Source organism: Lepisosteus platostomus, chromosome 5 (assembly GCF_059453375.1).
Source record: "Lepisosteus platostomus isolate fLepPlt1 chromosome 5, fLepPlt1.hap1, whole genome shotgun sequence".
NCBI classification, from domain to species: Eukaryota; Metazoa; Chordata; class Actinopteri; order Semionotiformes; family Lepisosteidae; genus Lepisosteus; species Lepisosteus platostomus.
Window position 1 is genome coordinate 36,044,619 of NC_142615.1, and position 19,518 is coordinate 36,064,136.

Below are 19,518 nucleotides of genomic sequence, written 5' to 3' on the forward strand. Positions count from 1 at the left end.
ACCTGGTAAGCCCTGTTCTTTCTTCTCCTTTCTTGAAGAAGCCTCTAAAAAAAATTGAACTGCTTTGCTAGATAAAAGTTTAAAAAGTCTTTAGAAAAAGGTACCTTAAAGTTTAAATTAAACAAAATACCACTTGGGCCCACTACACTCAAAAGGCCAAAGTTGAAGAACCTGTTCACAAGCAACAGGGGGCTGATTGTATTCAAAACGCCCGAGCCAGGCCGTCTGTTTGCTCTTCTCACCTGGGCCCATTGTATTTAAAAGAGCAAGATGAGTACAGAGCAGAACACAGCCCCACTGGACCAGCCCTGCCCCCTCAGCACAGTACTCCAGTACCCTGAGGACGTGAAAACCGTTAAGACCAGGAAACAGTACAAAGACTCCTGGATGAAAGAAAACCCAGAGACCCTCATTGCTGACTACTGCCAGGCAGGAGAAAAGCACATAAAAACCAACCTGCTCTTTTTTACTGAGCATCCGAATGCCTGGCACACAGCTGTGTGTAAGAATTATACAAACACCACCAGAAGGGGCATCAGCAAAGGCAGGCAAATCTCCATAGGGGGCGACAGCGAGGTAGAAGACACTGTCCTGACTGTCAACACCTACCACAATGGTACAGTGATGATACAGGGCAGTGAGGCCGCTCTGGAGCTTTTCGAGGAAAAGTTCACAGACCTTAAAACACAGGCCGACCTGGAGAAACCTCCCCCAGAAACAGGAGAGAGACCCAGCAGCCTGATGTCCGCCACACCGGAGAGTTCAGCTCCACCTGACTCGGAGCCCACAAACACAGCCTCAGCCACAGAACAGCCCAGCAAAAGTGTAGCCCTCGGCAACACGGAAACACACCACCCGGACACACACAGCCCACACCAACCCCCCTGTGACCACAGCACAGTGCGCCTCCTGAGAGAGAAACTCTCTGCTCTGGAGCTGGACTTCACTGAGTTCAAGGAGCTGATGCTGGGGAGACTCACAGAGGGGCAGACAGCACAACAGCTAAGAGACGAGGTTAACAAACATAGGAACGAATGTAAAACCTCCAACAAACAGCTCAGGGCACAGATGGAGGAGCTGCTGCGGGACAACAGTAAGCTGCAGTCGGAAGTAGCAGAGCTGAGAGAGGAGCTGCAGCTCACGGAGAGGACAAGCAAGACTCTCAAAGACCAGCTGAGGAAACTCACTACTTCCCACTGCAGCCCTGACTGCAACAGAACAGCCCTGAGACCCAGAACACACAACTCACAACACCCACCACCAACCCGCAAAGACATACCCACCTCCACACAACCTGACACCCCTACAACCCCCACCACCAACTCCCACTTACCCAGTACCCCCACCGTAGCAAACACCACACCCACTGCACCCCCAAGCACCCCAAATCCCCTCACAACTCTACTGCCCAAAAGCACACCCACCTTGCCGAACACTCAGGGTGACCCACACACACACCCGGCCCCACCCAACTCCTCCACCTCACACACTGCACCCCCCCAAGCAGCCCCCCGCCCGGCAGCACAGCGCCCCTCCAGCAGACTGGACACCAGAGGCAGACGCATGGAAGTAGCCCTTCTCATCGACTCCAACGGGAGGTACATCGACGAGCACAGGCTCTTCCCGGGATTACAAACAGCAAAGCTCTGGTGTCCGACGACAGAGAAGGCCCTGCAGCTGCTGTCCAGGTCTGTACTGGGAGCCCCTCAGCACATCATCATCCACACCGGCACCAACGACTTGAGGACCCAGAGGGAACAGGTGGCCCAGTCCATCAGGAGAGTGGCAGAGAGGGCCATACAGGAGTTCCCTCGCGCCCGAATTGTCATCTCCACCCTGCTGCCGAGACAGGACGAGCAGCACCACACCATCCAGAGAATCAATGCCGAGATCTCACGGTGCTGCTCCCTGCTCCCAAACGTCTATCTGGCCCATCACTCCACCCTTGGACCACAGCGTCTACACGACCATAAACACCTCAAAAAACAGACCATTGGACTCTTCACAAAAATTCTGAAAGACACCACACTGGGCAGACACCCAAACAGCATCCCAGAGAGAAACAGGAGGACTACCAGAGGAACGCCCCAGCACCCACACCCCCAACCCAGACCAGCTCAACCCACAAAGAACAGAACCAGCACCACCCTACAGCCCTCCAACCCAGACCAACGACCGAACAGGAACAGAACCAGCGCCCCACCCCATGCCCCTCACCCAGACCAGCAGCTGAACCGGACCAGAACCACAACCCCTCCCCACCCAGCACAACAACAGAGCCGGACCGAGCCCCTCCTGCACAGCTACGCCGCAGCCCTGGCCAGACCAGCAGTCCCGAGTGGTTTGGAGCTGGGAGAAATCCGGCAGCTCCTGAACCTCATCTGCACCCGGCTTATGAGCTGAACTTCCACCACCCACAGCGACAGACAAAAACCCAGCACAATACTTGTTTCTGTTGATGATGTAAATGTCCGACACAAATTTGATACAGTTCCAGAAAACAATAACAAATTGCAAAGATAATTCAAACGATAACAATGAGATCTCTAAAGATAAGTATGTGGAACATTCAGGGTCTGGGCTCGTCAGCATTTGGGCTGAAGAGCACTGATCCTGAATTTATCAAGGATGTAAAGGAGACAGACATCATGATCCTACAGGAGACATGGTGTCGGGGAGACTTGGCTACCCACTGTCCCCCAGGCTACAAGGAGATCATGGTGCCCTCTGTCAAAAAACCCCAAATCACCCGGGGCAGAGACTCTGGGGGGATCATTGTGTGGTACAGAGCGGAGCTCAGTCACTCCATACAATTAGTAAAGAAAGAAGAGTCACGAGTTTGGCTTAAAATCAAAAGAAATACCATCTGTACAGAAAACGAGGTTTTCCTGTGTGCTGTCTACATCCCGCCCTCAGAATCCCCCTACTACAGTGAGGGAATTCTCCCCAGTCTCCACACGGAGATCGGTCACTTCCAGGGCCAGGGAAACGTGCTGCTCTGTGGTGACCTCAACGCACGAACAGGCACACTGGCAGACTTCACCAGCACACAGGGAAATACTCACATATTCGGACAATCCCCTCTGTACCACACACCGGTCACCTCACACTGGTGCAGCCATGACACCACGGTCAACAGCACCGGGCGCGAGCTGCTGCAGCTCTGTCAAGGGCTGGGCCTGTACATCGTCAACGGCAGGACTAGAGGGGACTCTCTAGGCAGGTTCACCTACAGCTCAGCTCTGGGCAGCAGTGTGGTGGACTATGCCATCACCGACCTGGACCCCTCCTGTATCAGTGCCTTCACTGTCAGGCCACAAACTCCCCTCTCCGACCACAGCCAGATCACACTCTACATGAAGAGAACACACCAGCACAGAGACACACTGACACAGCCCAGCCAGCTGTATGACCTCAACCAGGCATACAGATGGGACACAGACAGCCTAGACAGATACCAAACTGCACTGGGCCATGACGAAATTCAGACACTGATGGACACATTCCTAAACACTCCGTATCAAACCAACAAATTAGGCATAAGCTTGGCCACACAAAAACTAAATCACCTATTCCACAAACTAGCATCAAAATCTAAGCTAAAAACAACTACATCAAAAAACTACCAAAAAACAAAAGCAAAAGAAAAGTGGTTTGATACGGAGTGCAAAAACATCAGAAATGCACTACGAAAAGTCTCAAATGAAAAACACAGACAACCACACAACACAGATCTGCGACTCAGGTACTGTGACATGGTAAAACTTTACAAACACACGCTGAAAAAGAAAAGAAACACATACATAGACAAACAACTTGCAGAAATTGAGGAGTCACTAAATCAGAATTGTTTCTGGGAGAAGTGGAACAACTTAAACAAATTAAAACCAGAAGAATTGGCCATCCAAAATGGAACAATCTGGCAAACATACTTTGAAAATCTCTATGAAAAGCTCCCAAATACAAATCAATCAGACCAAAACACCATTTATGAAAAACTCAAAATTTTGGAATTGGCTATCAAAGACAACCAAAACCCCTTAGACTCCCCAATCACTGAGCAGGAGCTACTGGACAAACTCCAGGCCCTCAGACCACGCAAAGCCTGTGGCCATGATGGAGTCATAAATGAGATGCTGAGACACAGCAGCCCAAAGTTGCAACAAGCCCTGCTCAAACTCCTCAATCTCATCATGACAGCCGGATGTTTCCCCGAGGCCTGGAACCAAGGACTGATCACGCCCATCTATAAGAGTGGAGATAAACTCGATCCCAACAACTACCGGGGCATCTGTGTGAACAGTAACCTGGGGAAGGTATTCTGCAGTATCCTAAATACACGAATACTGGCCTTCCTTACCGAACACAATGTCCTGAGTAAAAGTCAGATTGGCTTCTTGCCAGATCACCGCACATCTGATCACATTTACACCCTACACACACTGATAGACAAACACGTCCACCAAAAACACAAAGGAAAAATTTTTGCCTGCTTTGTCGATTTCAAAAAAGCATTTGACTCGATTTGGCATGAGAGATTGTTTTATAAACTACTCCAAAGTGGCATAGGGAGCAAAGTGTACGACATAATTAAATCAATGTATTCAGAGAGCAAATGTGCAGTGAAAATTGGAAACAAAAGGACTAAATTCTTCACCCAAGGCCGCGGGGTGAGACAGGGCTGCAGCCTGAGCCCAACACTGTTCAATATCTATATCAATGAATTAGCAGGAATGTTGGAGCAGTCTGCAGCTCCTGGTCTTACACTACACGACACAGAAATCAAGTTCCTGCTCTACGCAGATGACCTGGTCCTGCTGTCGCCCACAGAACAGGGGCTGCAGCAGAACCTGGCACTGCTGGAGCAGTACTGTCAGACCTGGGCACTGACAGTCAATCTGGACAAGACCAGAGTTATGGTTTTCCAGAAGAAAGCCAGACCTCAGGGAAACAGGTACAAATTCACACTGAACAACAACACATTGGAGCACACATCCAGCTACACATATCTCGGTCTCACCATCAGCTCTTCCGGGAGTTTTGACCTGGCAGTGAAGGCACTGAGGGAGAAGGCACTCAGGGCTTTCTACGCAATAAGAAGGAGGCTCTTCAACATCAACCCACCAACAAGAATCTGGCTCCAAATATTTGAAAGTGTAATCCAACCCATTGCCCTATACGGCAGTGAAGTTTGGGGTCCCCTCACAGACCAGGATTACACCCAATGGGACAAACACCCCACAGAAACTCTGCACATGGAGATCTGTAGAATCATCCTCCGTGTGCAGAGAAAAACTCCTAACAACGGGTGCAGGGCCGAATTAGGCCAGTACCCACTATTGATAAACATACAGAAAAGAATATTAAAGTATTGGCTACACCTAAAAAACAGTGACCAAAATTCCTACCACCACAAAGCCCTGCTCAGCCAAGAGCTGAGCCCAAAACAGAGCCCCCTGAGCCAGCTGGTCCTGAGGCTCACCGACCTGAGCCACACCAACACTAACCAGCCTCAGGACAGCACTGCTAGAGCACCACAACCCAGACTCAACCACATCACAGCACAGATCAAACAGCAATATCTCACACACTGGGACACACACACAAACACAACATAAACTGGAATGCTACAGAACCTTAAACAGACAATACACACTAGCTGAATATTTGACCAAAATAAAAAATAACAAACAGAAACAGACCCTGACGAAGTACAGGCTCAGTGACCACAACCTGGCCATAGAAACTGGGCGTCACAGGCAGACCTGGCTGCCCAGAGAGGACAGGCTGTGCTCCCACTGCCAGCAGGGAGAAATAGAGACAGAGGTGCACTTCCTACTGCACTGTGACAGATACTCTGGGATTAGAGAAACATTCTTCCCGAAATTCAGAAATCTAATCCCAGAGTTCCCACACCTGCCAAAACCACAACAGGTCCCAATCCTACTGGGAGAGGGAGGAGGGAACTCAGTTGATCTGGCAGCCCAGTATGTGATCTCCTGTCACAGCCTGAGGAACAGTGAGTCCGTCTCCCAATAATGCTCCAGCCGCCTACAGTATATGTCGATATTATATAATATGTCTTTGTTGTAAATGTCTGTAACATGTCTGTAGATTTTATTTTACTTCTATTTTTTGTTTTGTTCTATGTTAATTTTATTATTTTTATTTGCTTTGGCAACACTGATTGTACCCATCGGTCATGCTAATAAAGCACCTTGAATTGAATTGAATTGAATAGAGGAGCTCAGACAGAGGGAGGAGGAGAGACAGAGAGAGACAAAGGAGCTGAGACAGAGGGAGGAGGGGAGACAGAGAGAGACAGAGGAGCTGAGACAGAGGTTGGAGGAGAGACAGAGAGAGACAGAGGAGCTGAGACAAAGGATTGAGGAGAGACAGAGAGAGACAGAGGAGCTGAGACAGAGGGAGGAGGAGAGACAGAGAGAGATAGAGGAGCTGAGACAGAGGGAGGAGGAGAGACAGCGAGAGATAGAGGAGCTGAGACAGAGGGAGAAGGGGAGACAGAGAGAGACAGAAGAGCTGAGACAGAGGTTGGAGGAGAGACAGAGAGAGACAGAGGAGCTGAGACAAAGGATTGAGGAGAGACAGAGAGAGACAGAGGAGCTGAGACATAGGGAGGAGGAGAGACAGAGAGAGACAGAGGAGCTGAGACAAAGGATTGAGGAGAGACAGAGAGAGACAGAGGAGCTGAGACAGAAGGAGGAGGAGAGACAGAGAGAGACAGAGGAGCTGAGACAGAGGGAGGAGGAGAGACAGAGAGAGACAGAGGAGCTGAGACAGAGGGAGGAGGAGAGACAGAGAGAGACAGAGGAGCTGAGACAAAGGATTGAGGAGAGACAGAGAGAGACAGAGGAGCTGAGACAGAAGGAGGAGGAGAGACAGAGAGAGACAGAGGAGCTGAGACAGAGGGAGGAGGAGAGACAGAGAGAGATAGAGGAGCTGAGACAGAGGGAGGAGGAGAGACAGAGAGAGATAGAGGAGCTGAGACAGAGGGAGGAGGGGAGATGGAGAGAGACAGAAGAGCTGAGACAGAGGTTGGAGGAGAGACAGAGAGAGACAGAGGAGCTGAGACAAAGGATTGAGGAGAGACAGAGAGAGACAGAGGAGCTGAGACAGAAGGAGGAGGAGAGACAGAGAGAGACAGAGAAGCTGAGACAGAGGGAGGAGGAGAGACAGAGAGAGATAGAGGAGCTGAGACAGAGGGAGGAGGAGAGACAGAGAGAGATAGAGGAGCTGAGACAGAAGGAGGAGGTGAGACAGAGAGAGACAGAAGAGCTAAGACAGAAGTATGAAAGAAGGGAGAGAGAGAGAGAAGAGGAGCTCAGACAGAAATTGGAGGAGGGGTGGAGCAGGAGAGCAGAGGAGCTGAAGGAGAAAATGAGAAAGACACTGAAGGAAGAGGAGCAGGAGAAAGAGACAGAGGAGCCCAGACTGCCTGTCAAGAGGAGAAACAGTATGAGCGAGCCTCCCAACAGTGAGTGTGACTGATGTTGTATTACTGAGTCACTGATCTTACTGGTCATTAAACTCAGAGATTCAACCATCTTGTGTCCTAGTAGGAATTATAATAATACAGTGTTCCACTCTACTGTATGACTAGCACACTAACACACTAATATATACCAACTTAAATTGGTCCTCTGTGCTGTAATTGAACTTTTTTCTATCAGTGAGATTAGATTTAATCCATCACAGAGAAGTTCAGTCACACCAACAACCTCTCTGAAATCTGTTCCTCAAGACTGTCTGACCAGTAGGTACAAAGGGAGCTCTGAAGTCCTGCAGGACAGTGGATGAAAGAGCCCATCAGCAGATTATTAGAAACCCTAACAAGAGCTGTTTCTGTACATCAGTCTGAAAGACTCATCACAGCTTGTCTGCAGATCAGTGAGTCTGTGACTGAACAGCAGCAGCCTCTTGTAGAATCTGTGTCCAACAGGGTGAGATGGAGAATTACTGAACAGCCTGGAGTCTGAATTTTGCTTTTTTAACAAAGTGGTCACGACTGCAGGTCTCAGTGTTGAAGGGACAGTTCCCGACCAACTGACACTGACAATGAGGAAGAGAATCACTGCAGCTCAGCCCAGCCGTGGGGATGTGGTACCAGGAACATGAGGTTGAGTTTATTCCACTGACAGGTGCTGAGAAGCATTAAGTCTGTTTCTCTCTTCTCATCCTCTGAAGTAAAGACACAGTGGACTCTGACTCTGGGGGTGATCAGTTTCAGAGTGAAATACCAGAAGGATGGATTGCACTGGACTGCACACTCTTCTAGAGTGATTTTCTTAACTGGATTGAAGAGATTATCTCTCCTTCTTCAATTAACGTCCTTATACACTCTGCCCCTGTAACAGTACAGTACTACAGCATGACTGTTGTTGCTTGAGGCCAGTATATGAACACAGATTCTTCAGATGAAATTTGAGTTACTTTGGGAAAACAAAGTTCTGACACAGGTTCTGACAAAAGAATAAAAGTTCAAACACAAAATCATGAACATTGGGTAAAACTTTGTAGTTAGTTGATGCCAAAGACTATAAGTTTGTTTTATAATGACTTTTAAGGTCTGACCCTTGAGCAAATTGGTCTCCTTTTATCTGTGGAAAGGTTGGTCTCCTCTCATGTCTAACCTAACTGATGATCCTGTCTCTCCCCCTGTTGCAGTGAGTGAAGGAGACCCTGCAGTCAAACCCAGACTCCAGCCCCGCACCTCTGAGCTGAGACTGGTGCTGCTGGGCAGGACTGGTGCTGGGAAGAGCACAGCAGGAAACACCCTCCTGGGCAGCACACTGTTCCCCTCCTGGCCCAGCCTGTCCGCAGTCACACAGACCTGCGAGAGACGCAGAGGGGAAGCTGCTGGGAGGCAGGTCTCCATCATCGACACGCCAGACCTCCTGGACTCCAGGGGGCGCCAGAGGGATGTGTGTCTGGAGGTCAGGAGGTGCCTGCTGCTGTCCTCTCCAGGACCCCATGCTTTCCTGCTGGTGCTGCGGGCCAGACGCTTCACGGACGAGGAGAAAGGAGCCCAGCTGACCATGACCGAGGTGTTTGGGGAGGCTGTCCTGAATCACACTGTCGTCCTCTTCACCCACGGGGACAGTCTGGGACAGGATACAGTGCAGCAGTACATTGACACACAGGGAAGAGACCTGCAGCAGCTCTTAGAGAAGTGTGGGAACAGGTATCATGTTCTCAACAATAAGGACACGGGAAACCGCACTCAGGTCACAGAGCTGCTGGAGAAGATAGAGGATATGGTGGCAGGAAACAATCTGGGCTTCTTTGTGGACCAGGATGCAGAGGAGAGGCTGAGAGAAAGAGAGAACAGATACAGAGAGGAGGAGGAGGAGGGCAGGAAGGAGAGGGAGGAGTTTCTGAAGAAAGTGCAGGAGCTGAGAGAGGAGTACGAGGCAGAACTGCATCAGAAGACGGAGGAGCTGAGACGCAGGAGTGAGGAAGAGCAGAGGCGCCAACTGGAGGAGCTGAGACACAGGCAGGGAGAGGAGCAGTGCAGGCAGCTGGAGGCTCTCAAGAGAGAGCAGGAGGAGACACTGCGCAGGAAGGAGCAGGAGCTGCAGCTGCAGTACCAGGAACAGAGGCAGAGGCTGGAGCAGGAGCAGCACGAGAAGACAGAGGAGATCAAACTCCGCTACAGGATGCAGCACCAGGAGCTCCTGCGCAGGTACGAGGAGGAGCAGTGCAGCAGAACTGAGCAAATGGAGCTCAGATACCAGGAGCAGCAGAGGAGGGTGCAGGAGACCATCCTGAAACTCACTGAGGAGCAGCTGAGGAAGGTGGAGGAGACCAGGACCCAGTGTGCAGAGAGACTGAGGGAGAGGATGGAGGCAGTGAAGAGGGAGCTTGAAGAAGAGCAGGAGAGGAAGATAGAGGAGCTGAGGCAGCAGCACAGAGTCCAAGACCGTGGAGAGGCCCAGCAGAGGTGTGAAGCAGAGCTGTGGAGGAAGGTGGAAGAGATCAAGCAGCTGTATGAAGAGAGACTGCAGAGGAGAATTCAGGAGCTGGAGCAGCAGCAGCAGAGGGAGATGGAGGAGAAGAGGAAGGAGCAGGAGGAGGAGCAGAGGAAGAGAGAGGAGGAGCTGAGGAGGCAGCTGGAGGAGGATCACAGGCAGAGGGAGCAGGAGCTGGAGTTGAGGAGGGCTGAGGAGCTCAGAAGAGTGGAGGAGCTAGAGCAGAGATATGCACAGGAGGAGCAGAGCAGACTGGCAGAGCTCAGACTCCACTACGAGGAGAGGATGAGAGAGCAGGGCAGGCAGAAGCTGCAGAGGCAGATGGAGGAGCTGAAACTGAGGCAGCAGCAGAGGGAGGTAGAGCTGAGGCAGGAACTGGAGGACGAGCAGAGGAGGAGGGCGGAGGAGCTGAGGCAGCAGTTAGAGAGGGAGTGCCATCAGAAAGAGCAGGAGCTAGAGAAGAGATACAGAGAGCAGCAGCGAGAGGCACAGGAGGAGAGGAGCAGGATGGAGGAACTGAGGAGGCAGTGGAAGGAAGGGCTGAGAGAGGAGTACGACAGGAGGCTGCAGAGAAAGGAGGTGGAGATCCAGGAGAGGTGGGAAGGAGAGCTGCAGAGGAAAGTGAAGGAGCTGCAGGAGTCCTCCCAGCCTCAGAGGAGAAGGCAGAGCCTAGAGCCGGGTCAGAGTAAGTACCCCAGCAGTGGTAGATGCCCAGTCAGGGTGGGGTAAAGTCTGCGGGGCAACTTCCAGAGAGACAGATCTGCCCAAAAAACTCCAGATCTTTCTCCTGACTCAGGAGTGAATCAGTTTAGTATTGGGACCATGAAGGGCAATATGTGCTTTTTGCTGCGTACTGTTGGAATTTGCTTTTGACACAAATGTACAGAATATGATTGCATATTAAATATGAGTCTATAGTACAGACAGCCAGCATTTCCACATTTAAACTTTGTCAAACAAGACTTTCTGTGTTAAGTTTCAGGTCAGCAGCAGTAAAGTAAATCAAATGGATGTATTTATCTAGCAGAGTTATTTGGTCACACGTCTGTTACACGACTTCCAGTCTCCTATTCCTCGACATCCCCAGACCCTTGATATGATCCTGTGAGATGCTTTCTCAAGGTTTGACTGCAGCCACTTTCAGCTGCTGTTTGCCTGTGGGTGTTTCTGAGTTTCATTTCCTCTGCAGCAAGTAAAATGCAGCTCAAAGGGATTCAAACTTTCAGGAGTTTCCACTTCTTCTCCCTGATAACAGCTGATGAGAGTTTTGCATCTTGCACTGTTGCCCTTGTAGGTCTCCTCTCTAGGTCTCTGGCATATTGAATTGAGGTATTTTCACCTAAGACCTGTGGAGGTTGTCTGCAGTCTGATCACTTTTTATTTCAGTTTCTTCACTGCTCTTCACTTCTTTCAGGATTTTTCTGCCGTTGGCTGATTTCATCTGTCTTGAACTACTGCCGATTTCCGATTGCTGACTCCTCCAGTAGTGTCTTTTTCAAGACATTACATATTGTTGACATTGTGATGCCCGATCTCTCTCCAGTGGTTACAATTCCAGCTGGACTTTAATGGGCTCTTATCTTCACAGTTGCTTGCTCTTCTGTCTCAGACAGCTCTCTGGTCTTCATCCTAACTCAACAGCCAGATCCAAACAATAAAGACTGGAACCAAATCTGCACTTTCACAGCTCTTGTTTTCACAGTTAATACAACATAAACACCTGAGCAACTAGAGTCACCTGTCAGCCATTTGCCCGATAAATTCTGTTCACCTGAAACTGGGGATTGAACACAACAAATGACATTGTTGTAACATAACTAATCATGTCTAGAAAATATATCCACAGATAGATGCTCCAATTCTGTACTTTTGCTAAAAGTTAATCCTTTGATCTGAAATACAAATTTCAATAATACACATCAAAATATACATCACATTTAATTTTGTACAAATCAAAAATGACTAATTTTACTTATAGCTGGTCCAGTGGTGCAGGTCCAGTCTTGTTACACCAGGAGGACAGCTGGTCCAGTGGTGCAGGTCCAGTCTTGTTACACCAGGAGGACAGCTGGTCCAGTGGTTCAGGATCAGTCTTGTTACACCTGGAGGACAGCTGGTCAAGTGGTTAAGGTTCAGCCTTGTTAGACCAGGAGGACAGCTGATCCAGTCATGTTGGAGGACAGCAGGTGCAGGGATGCTGTACCAGGAGAACAGTGTTGAAGTACTGTGATTTTACAGACATGATGTTCTTTCGTTAGAGGTTTTGCTGCAGCAGGTGTTGGTGCCAAACTGTATTGACTGTGTTTCAGTCCCACCAATGAACTGCAGAGTCTCACTGTGAGCTGTTACAGAAGCCCCTGTCTATACGGAGGAGAAAGACAACTTCTACCAAGAATGAAGAATATGTCAAGTTTATATAGTTGTAGCAGTTGTACATTTCAGGACTGAGCACATGAAGTTCTGTTTTACCCAGAGTGGTGGGTGTCTTGTACAAACTGCTCTGCTGTACTGTTGAAATTTTTTTATCTTTCAAAAAGCAGCTGGATAAAGAAATGAGATTCATCATCTACAGACTGTCGTTGATCTCTAGCTTGTTTGGTAGTGAGTAGTAAATGGATCACTTGTAACTTCCCTTCCTGTCTCTCCTCCTGTTGCAGTGAGTGAAGGGGACCCTGCAGTCGAACCCAGACTCCAGCCCCGCTCCTCTGAGCTGAGACTGGTGCAGCTTGGAGCCGGACTGGGGGCAGCAATAGGGGCCCTAGCAGGAGCCCTGAGGGGCCCAACAGGCGCAGCAGCAGGAACAGTGATAGGAGCTGCAGCAGGAGCTCAGATAGGAGCTTTACTGGGAGGAGAAACCAGAGCAGCACAGACTCACACACAAGAGCACACACAGCCCACAGACACACAATTACACACACAGCCCACAGACACAGAAGAGCACACACAGCCCGCAGACACACAAGAGCACACGCAGCCCACAGACACACAAGAGCACACACAGCCCACAGACACACAAGAGCACACACAGTCTGCAGACACACAAGAGCACACACAGTAGTCACAACATTGTCTTACACACAACCTGAAGGCACTCAAGAATACACAACCGTCAGACACACCCACAGCCTGCAGACACAATGAGCAGACACACACAGCCCGCAGATAGGAGAGAGAAACAGAAAGGAGATCGAGGAGCTGAGAGAGAGCTGAAGACACTGAGACAGGAGCAGGAGAGGGAGAGGAGGAGCTCAGGCAGTGTTATCGAAGTGACAAAGAGATACAGAGAGATACAGAGAGACACTGCCGCAGGTCAGTCACTGATCCACACAGTCTTTCCTAGCGGGAGAGGAAGACTGGATACTTCCTGGACACAGAGTGAGGACTTTCCACTGAAACATTGATCTCTTCCTTGTAAGAGATCTGATTCACTGAAAACCCGCCTTTAGTTTCCCATGTAAGAAAACTAATTTTAAATTAATGTTCTATTTTTATCATGTTTGTATTTTGGTATGCTTTGTATGTATATATAAATGTCATGAATACTTTTTGGATATAATTCTACCTTTGTACATATTTAACAGAATACATAACTTTTATTGTAACAGTAAAACAGTGAGTTTTTATCCACTTGTGGTTCTTGCGGTATAAGGACGTTCAGCAAATCGTTATAAGAACACAATGTCACTGATCGGGACTCTGAAGTTGGAAAGTGACCGATTTTGGGCCTCTTGTTTTCCATCATGGGCTGATTGTGGCCGAGATTGCGAAATGCCTGCGCCAGGCATTTTGGACAAGGACAACCGTGAGGCGACCGGGCTTTGTCTACGATCACAGGGGGAGCTTGTGCCTCATTTTCACAGTTTTTCTAGTGTTTTTCTAGTGTTTGTTTCGTAGGTGCTGTTCATTCTGGGGTCTTAAGGAAGAGACAAAGGTCTTAAGGAAGAGACAAAGGTGCTTTGGCATAATGGTCAACAACACTGAGAGCTTGGACAAACAGACCTTTCTGGAAGAAAAGAGTGTTTTTACCTCCTTCCAGCCGAAGTACAGCTGTAGAAACATATCGCTCGCTTGTTTAAAATGATGTTGAAACGCTGTTGGAAAACAAATGTGATGATGAAAGAAGTCATTTAACTGGCCGCTTCTGGCTCGTCTGGGCGCTCGAGCTCCTCTCAGGGCTGTTTTATTCCCAGGTTAGGAGCTGCGTTTTTCCTGGAAATCCCAGGAATGACTAGGAATCCCCCGGCAGCTCCTTCCAGCAGGAATCTCCTGTGGGCTGGGAGGGATGGCGGAGGCTCTTCCCTGGTGTTTCTGCAGACGAGGGGAGTCCTGGTGTCCGTGTGGCGGCGCAGCTGGTGAAAACGCTCCCTGTACTGTGTGTGTTGTGGGCTGCCAGTGTTTCTGAGAGAAACGGGCTGTTTGTGTGGGAAGATGCTCTTTCCTCAGGAGGGGAAAAGTCCATCTGGGGCTCATCTGGAAGAACCAAGCAGGAAGGAAAGTTCTGGAAGTGCACGTCTCCTCTCCGTCTGCTTCAGTTCCAGTTACTGCGACACCGGGACAGGACAGGAGTGACGAGCGAGTCTTCTTTCCTACACGGGGTATTAGTGGGTTTTTTTAGGAATCAGGAGAGATAGAAAAGGACACCAGTGGGAGAGAGTCCCCAAACTGCTTGATTAATCTCTCAGGTCTTGTCTTGATCCCGGTTGTACCCAGTCCCAGTTTAAACTGGTGTAAAATGTGAGACTTCTGCCCTGACACAACCCCACATGTGTCTCCACACGAGACGGGAGTCCTGTAACGTGTTTTTAGACAGAAACCGCCAGAACAGACACTTTAGAAGTGACCTGGAGGAGAGGTCAGAGCGGGGAGAGTCTCTGGATGAGTAGAAAAAACGGGAACTTCGCTTTTTACTGCAACACTTTCTGATTAAAGTGTCCCATTCCTTCACTCCCAAGACAACAAGTTAAAATCACACTTAATATTTCTGGAAATGGATTAGTATGGTCTAGTCCCAATTTACCCTAAAGTATTTGATCTCCTAACTGTCTGTTATTCTCCCCAATATAATCCTTTCAGTCTTGTATGAAATACCACCTACTGTCAGTCAGCTCTGTTACAACAGACAGGATCCCTTTAGTCCTACAGGACTTGATTCTGATTTTTATTCAACTACTTCTTTCATAATCACATTTGTTTTCCAACAACGTTTCTATATTATTCTAAAGAAGCAAACAATGTTTCTACTGCTGTACTTCGACTGGAAGGAGGTAAAAACACAGTTTCCTGTTTCTCTTCAATACCTGGTCCTCTAGACTGGTCTTCTGTCACATCAGCTAAAACGTCACTTTTTACGTTGGGTGGTGATATAGATAATAGACTCACAAAAAAATCATAAGGATACTTCAATTTGTCAGTCGAACTGGACATCCTCTTCCTTCTCTTTAAAAAAGAATTAAAAAGTATCAGATGCCAATTCAAAACATTTCACCTTAAATGTATATTTCACTTTTTTTATATCAACAGTATCCCAGTTAATTTTTTAGCCTTGGAAAGAGGTTCAGACACAGTGACCCTTTCCCTGATCCTGCTGGTGGATCTCAAGAGATCAAGGGATTCAGTCACTGTCTGGGACCTTTGCCCATCAGTCAAACACAAAATCACAAGTAATAATAATAATTAAAAAAAAAACTTTATTTTATATAGCGCCTTTTAAGGTGGCTTCTCAAAGCGCCTTACAGAATGACAACAACAATAAAACAAGTTTATACACAAGATTAAACACAATTACAATGTACAGAGGAGACTGTGGATGGTGGAACTAAGAAAAGCAGAGTGGTGAAGAATGGAACCAGTTCAGTAAAGGCTTTTCTGAAGAAGAGGGTTTGGAGTCTGGAGTTTGAAGGAGTTTAGAGAAGGTGACTCTCTGATATCCTTGGAGAGAGAGTTCCAGAGCTTGGGGGCATAACAGGAGAAGGCCCTGTCACCCCTAGAGTGTAGACGGGCTTGGGGGACAATTAGGAGACCAGAATTAGAAGAGCGAAGGTTGCGAGGTGGGGAGTAGGGTGTAGTGGCGAGGCTTAATAATAAGGCAGAATTAAGTGTTTCTGAGATTCCCAAATGAGGCCCCATTTCTCTGTTCATCTCTGTGGTGCAGCCACAGAGAAACTATTCATGCAAGATGTTTTCTTTTGATAAGGACAGCTCCCACAGGGGGATGCACTTAGCTAAGCCTGGCTATCATGATCAATGGTCATCCATTGGCGCCTATCTGTTTAGGGAGTGCCAGTTGGACATCTGGACTGCATTACTAAGTGTCAGGAGTAAGTGACTCATATCTCACCTTGATCAACCAATCAGGGACTGGTAGGGCCGAGTAACCCACGTGGGACTCTGATGCCCATGGAACTTTCAGCCAATCAATGAGCTAAAGTTCCTCCAGGTAAAAACAGGCAACACAGAGAGCCTGGGAGATTCAGATAGAGATTCAGATTCAGATTCAGATTCAGATTCAACAATTCTAATGGGAATTCAAAGGAGAATCCCAAGGGCAGGACATTCTCGCAGCGCGCCTCCTGACCATCCTGAGACTCAGCCCGGACAACCACGGAACGGCCAGTGTGTCCGAGTGCGAGAACTTTCCTTTGTTCTAAGAGTCTAGAGTGGAGGTTGCCAGAGAGTAACCAGCAGCAGGCCTCGTGAACAGGTCGGAACTGTGGACAGCTGAATCACTATTCAGAACTAGCTCTTCATCAGGAACGAACCGGTCCTCTTCCTGACTTGCTGGGACCCACAGTCATCTTTTCTCCTGTGCACAAACTTTGCTAGTTAAAGCCAACAATGAGCATCAGCAGCGCACCGTTGCAAGCCGCACAGCACAGCCTGGCACCGAGCCAGAGAGCGCGGATTGGACAGCAACAGTCTGCAACTGTTTCTTTGTGCCCGCAGGAGATCTGAATCCCCAGAGATTGGATGAGTATTCAACTTCAATGCATTACAGCTCGAGAATTCAATTGTTATCCAACCAGTTGATATTAATTTAATTCCTAAGAGTTATGTACTTGTTTGAGTATCTAATGTAGAAGTTATAACCAAGTTCACTTTACGAAACGGTCTTAATGAATGATATACTGAACGTATGTCCTCTTGATATGTGTAACTCTTTGTAACTGATTGAATATATATCTTTTGTATTCTGATAACCCTCTCGATAAGATCTGTTAGGTTTACATGCATATTCTATGTATTAATAAATGTATCCTCGTGTATTAGTACCTGTGTGTGCGCGTTGTTTGAGTTATGTCGCATGGTTGGATTCTAAAGCCATCAAAAGAATCAACTTTGTGATTTACTGCTACAATTAATAATTGTCTCAGTAAATGCCCAAACCCTACAGAACTGGTGCCTTCAGAGAGCCACTATGATTACATATTTGGCGTCCCTGAACCGGTTTTCCCTACATTATTTGGCGTCCCTGGGCCGGCTTAATCTACAAGGGCGATAATAGTTCAGACAGGTACTGAGGTGCCAAGCCATGCAGAGCCTTATAGGTGAGCATGAGGATTTTTAAGTCCGCACGGAATTTGACCGGAAGCCAGTGCAAGAATCCAGGACAGGAGTGATGTGATCTCCTGCACTAGAGCTGGTCAGGATCCTGGCTGCTGAATTTTGGACATACTGCAGTTTGTTCCAAGTAGATTTAGATACCCCAGCGAGTAGAGCATTACAGTAGTCAATTCGAGAGAACACAAATGTGTTGATCAGCTTTTCAGCCACAGTTAGTGATAGCATAGTGCGTAGTCTAGCGGTATTTCTGAGGTGAAAAAAGATATTTTGACAGTATGCTGCACATGTGGGTCGAATGTTAAGCCAGAATCAAATATCACCCCAAAGTTTTTTGATTAGACTAATAATTTAGACTTTAATAAAGAACTGGGGTGCTGTTCAAGGCAGCCCCAATACAGATAGAACAGGAAAAAAAGCACACCCCAAAATTACAGGGGTGCTGTCTGGAGAAAAGCCATTTTGTGTTCACGGGCTGTCTGTGCTCTTGTCTCAGTTATCTTCTGTGACCTTCTTCTCAATGCGCTGCTTGTGGTCCTCAATCACACTCCTGTACCTCCTGTGTGTCTCTGATGCCACACAGTAAATCTGTCCACCACTGTGTTCAGTCTCTCTATTGTCTCTCTCAGCTCCTCTATCTGCCTCCTGCAGCTCCTGTGCTCCTGTCCTGCTGGAGTGAACTGTGTTTTCGACACACTGACCTGCTGGAGAGTCTCTCTGTGTCTCTCTGCCTCCTCTTTGGCCTTTTCCTCATAGTGTTGCCTGAGCTCTTCCATCTCCCTCCTGTGTGTCTCCTCCATTTCTCTCCTCTCCCTCTCCTGCTCCTCTCTCACTTCCTGCTTCTCTCTCTCTTCTCTCTCTCTCCTCCAGCTCTCTCCTCCTCCCCTCATCCCTCTCCTCCAGCTCTGCTATCTGCTCCTCCAGTGCTCTGATCTTCTCCTCTCATGTCTGGATCTCCTCCTCCATCCTGCAGAGGTGGTTCTGCAGCTCCTTCTGCTGCTTCTCCCTCAGTCTCTCCTCCTCCCTCTGTCTCCTCTCCTCTCTGTCCCTCAGGATCTGCAGTTGCCTCTGTCTGATTAGGGACTCGGCCTCCTGGTACATCTCAGTGCTGTAGTAGCTGCCCTTGTTTCCTGCTACCAGCTCCTCTATCTTCTCCAGCAGGTCTGTGACCTGAGTGCCACCCCTGTCCTTGTTGTTGAGGGCGTGATATCTGTTCCCACACTTCTCCAGCAGCCACTGGAGCTCCCTGCTGCCTGTCTGCACAAACTCCTCTAGGGTCCTGCTGGTCAGCTCATCAGCATTGGTGAACAGGATCATGGTGTGTCCCAGGGCCCTCTCCCCAAATATCTCCAAGACTGTCTACAGTGTCCTCCTCTCCTCCCCTGAGGATCGGCCCAGCGGGGTCACCAGGAAGAAGGCGTGGGGTCCCGGGGCAGACAGGTTAACACAGAGCCCCACATCCCGTATCCTGTCCCCCTGAGACAGTCCAGTGTGGAGCCAGTCTGGAGCGTTCACTACAGTCACCCGTCTACCGGACACATGTCCTGTCCTCCCAGCTCTCCTGAGTGACCTCGGAGCTGCTGGCTTCAGAGAGAAACTCCTCTGAGCCCAGGATGGTGTTTCCTGCTGCGCTCTTCCCAGCAACAGTCCTGCCCAGCAGCACCAGTCTCAGCTCAGAGGGGCGGGGCTGGAGTCTGGGTTCGACTGCAGGGTCTCCTTCACTCACTGTAACAGGAGGAGAGACAGGAGCATCAGGGAGGATTCACATGAGAGGAGACCAACCTTTCCACAGGTAAGAGGAGTTCAGTTTGCTCAAGACATTTTTTAATAAATGTGACTTTAAAGTCATTATGAAATAAATTTACAGACATAAACATCTGGGAATTAGTCTTGAGCATCAACTAACTAAATTGTTTAACCGCATGTTCATGATGATTCACTTGTGTCAGATATTTTTTTCCAAAGTGACTCA

The 19,518-nt window shown here is 48.6% G+C and overlaps 1 protein-coding gene across 1 annotated transcript; it reads left to right on the forward strand.

Moving 5' to 3' along the window:
• Positions 1–270: 270 nt before the first annotated feature.
• Positions 271–13,598, forward strand: LOC148665947 (uncharacterized). The gene is made up of 4 exons (XM_088630963.1): positions 271–2,341; positions 6,242–7,495; positions 8,686–10,674; positions 12,647–13,598. Exons 1-4 carry the CDS (start codon positions 271–273, stop codon positions 13,045–13,047), a joined length of 5,715 nt encoding a protein of 1,904 aa, XP_088487089.1. The 3' UTR covers positions 13,048–13,598.
• Positions 13,599–19,518: the final 5,920 nt, after the last annotated feature.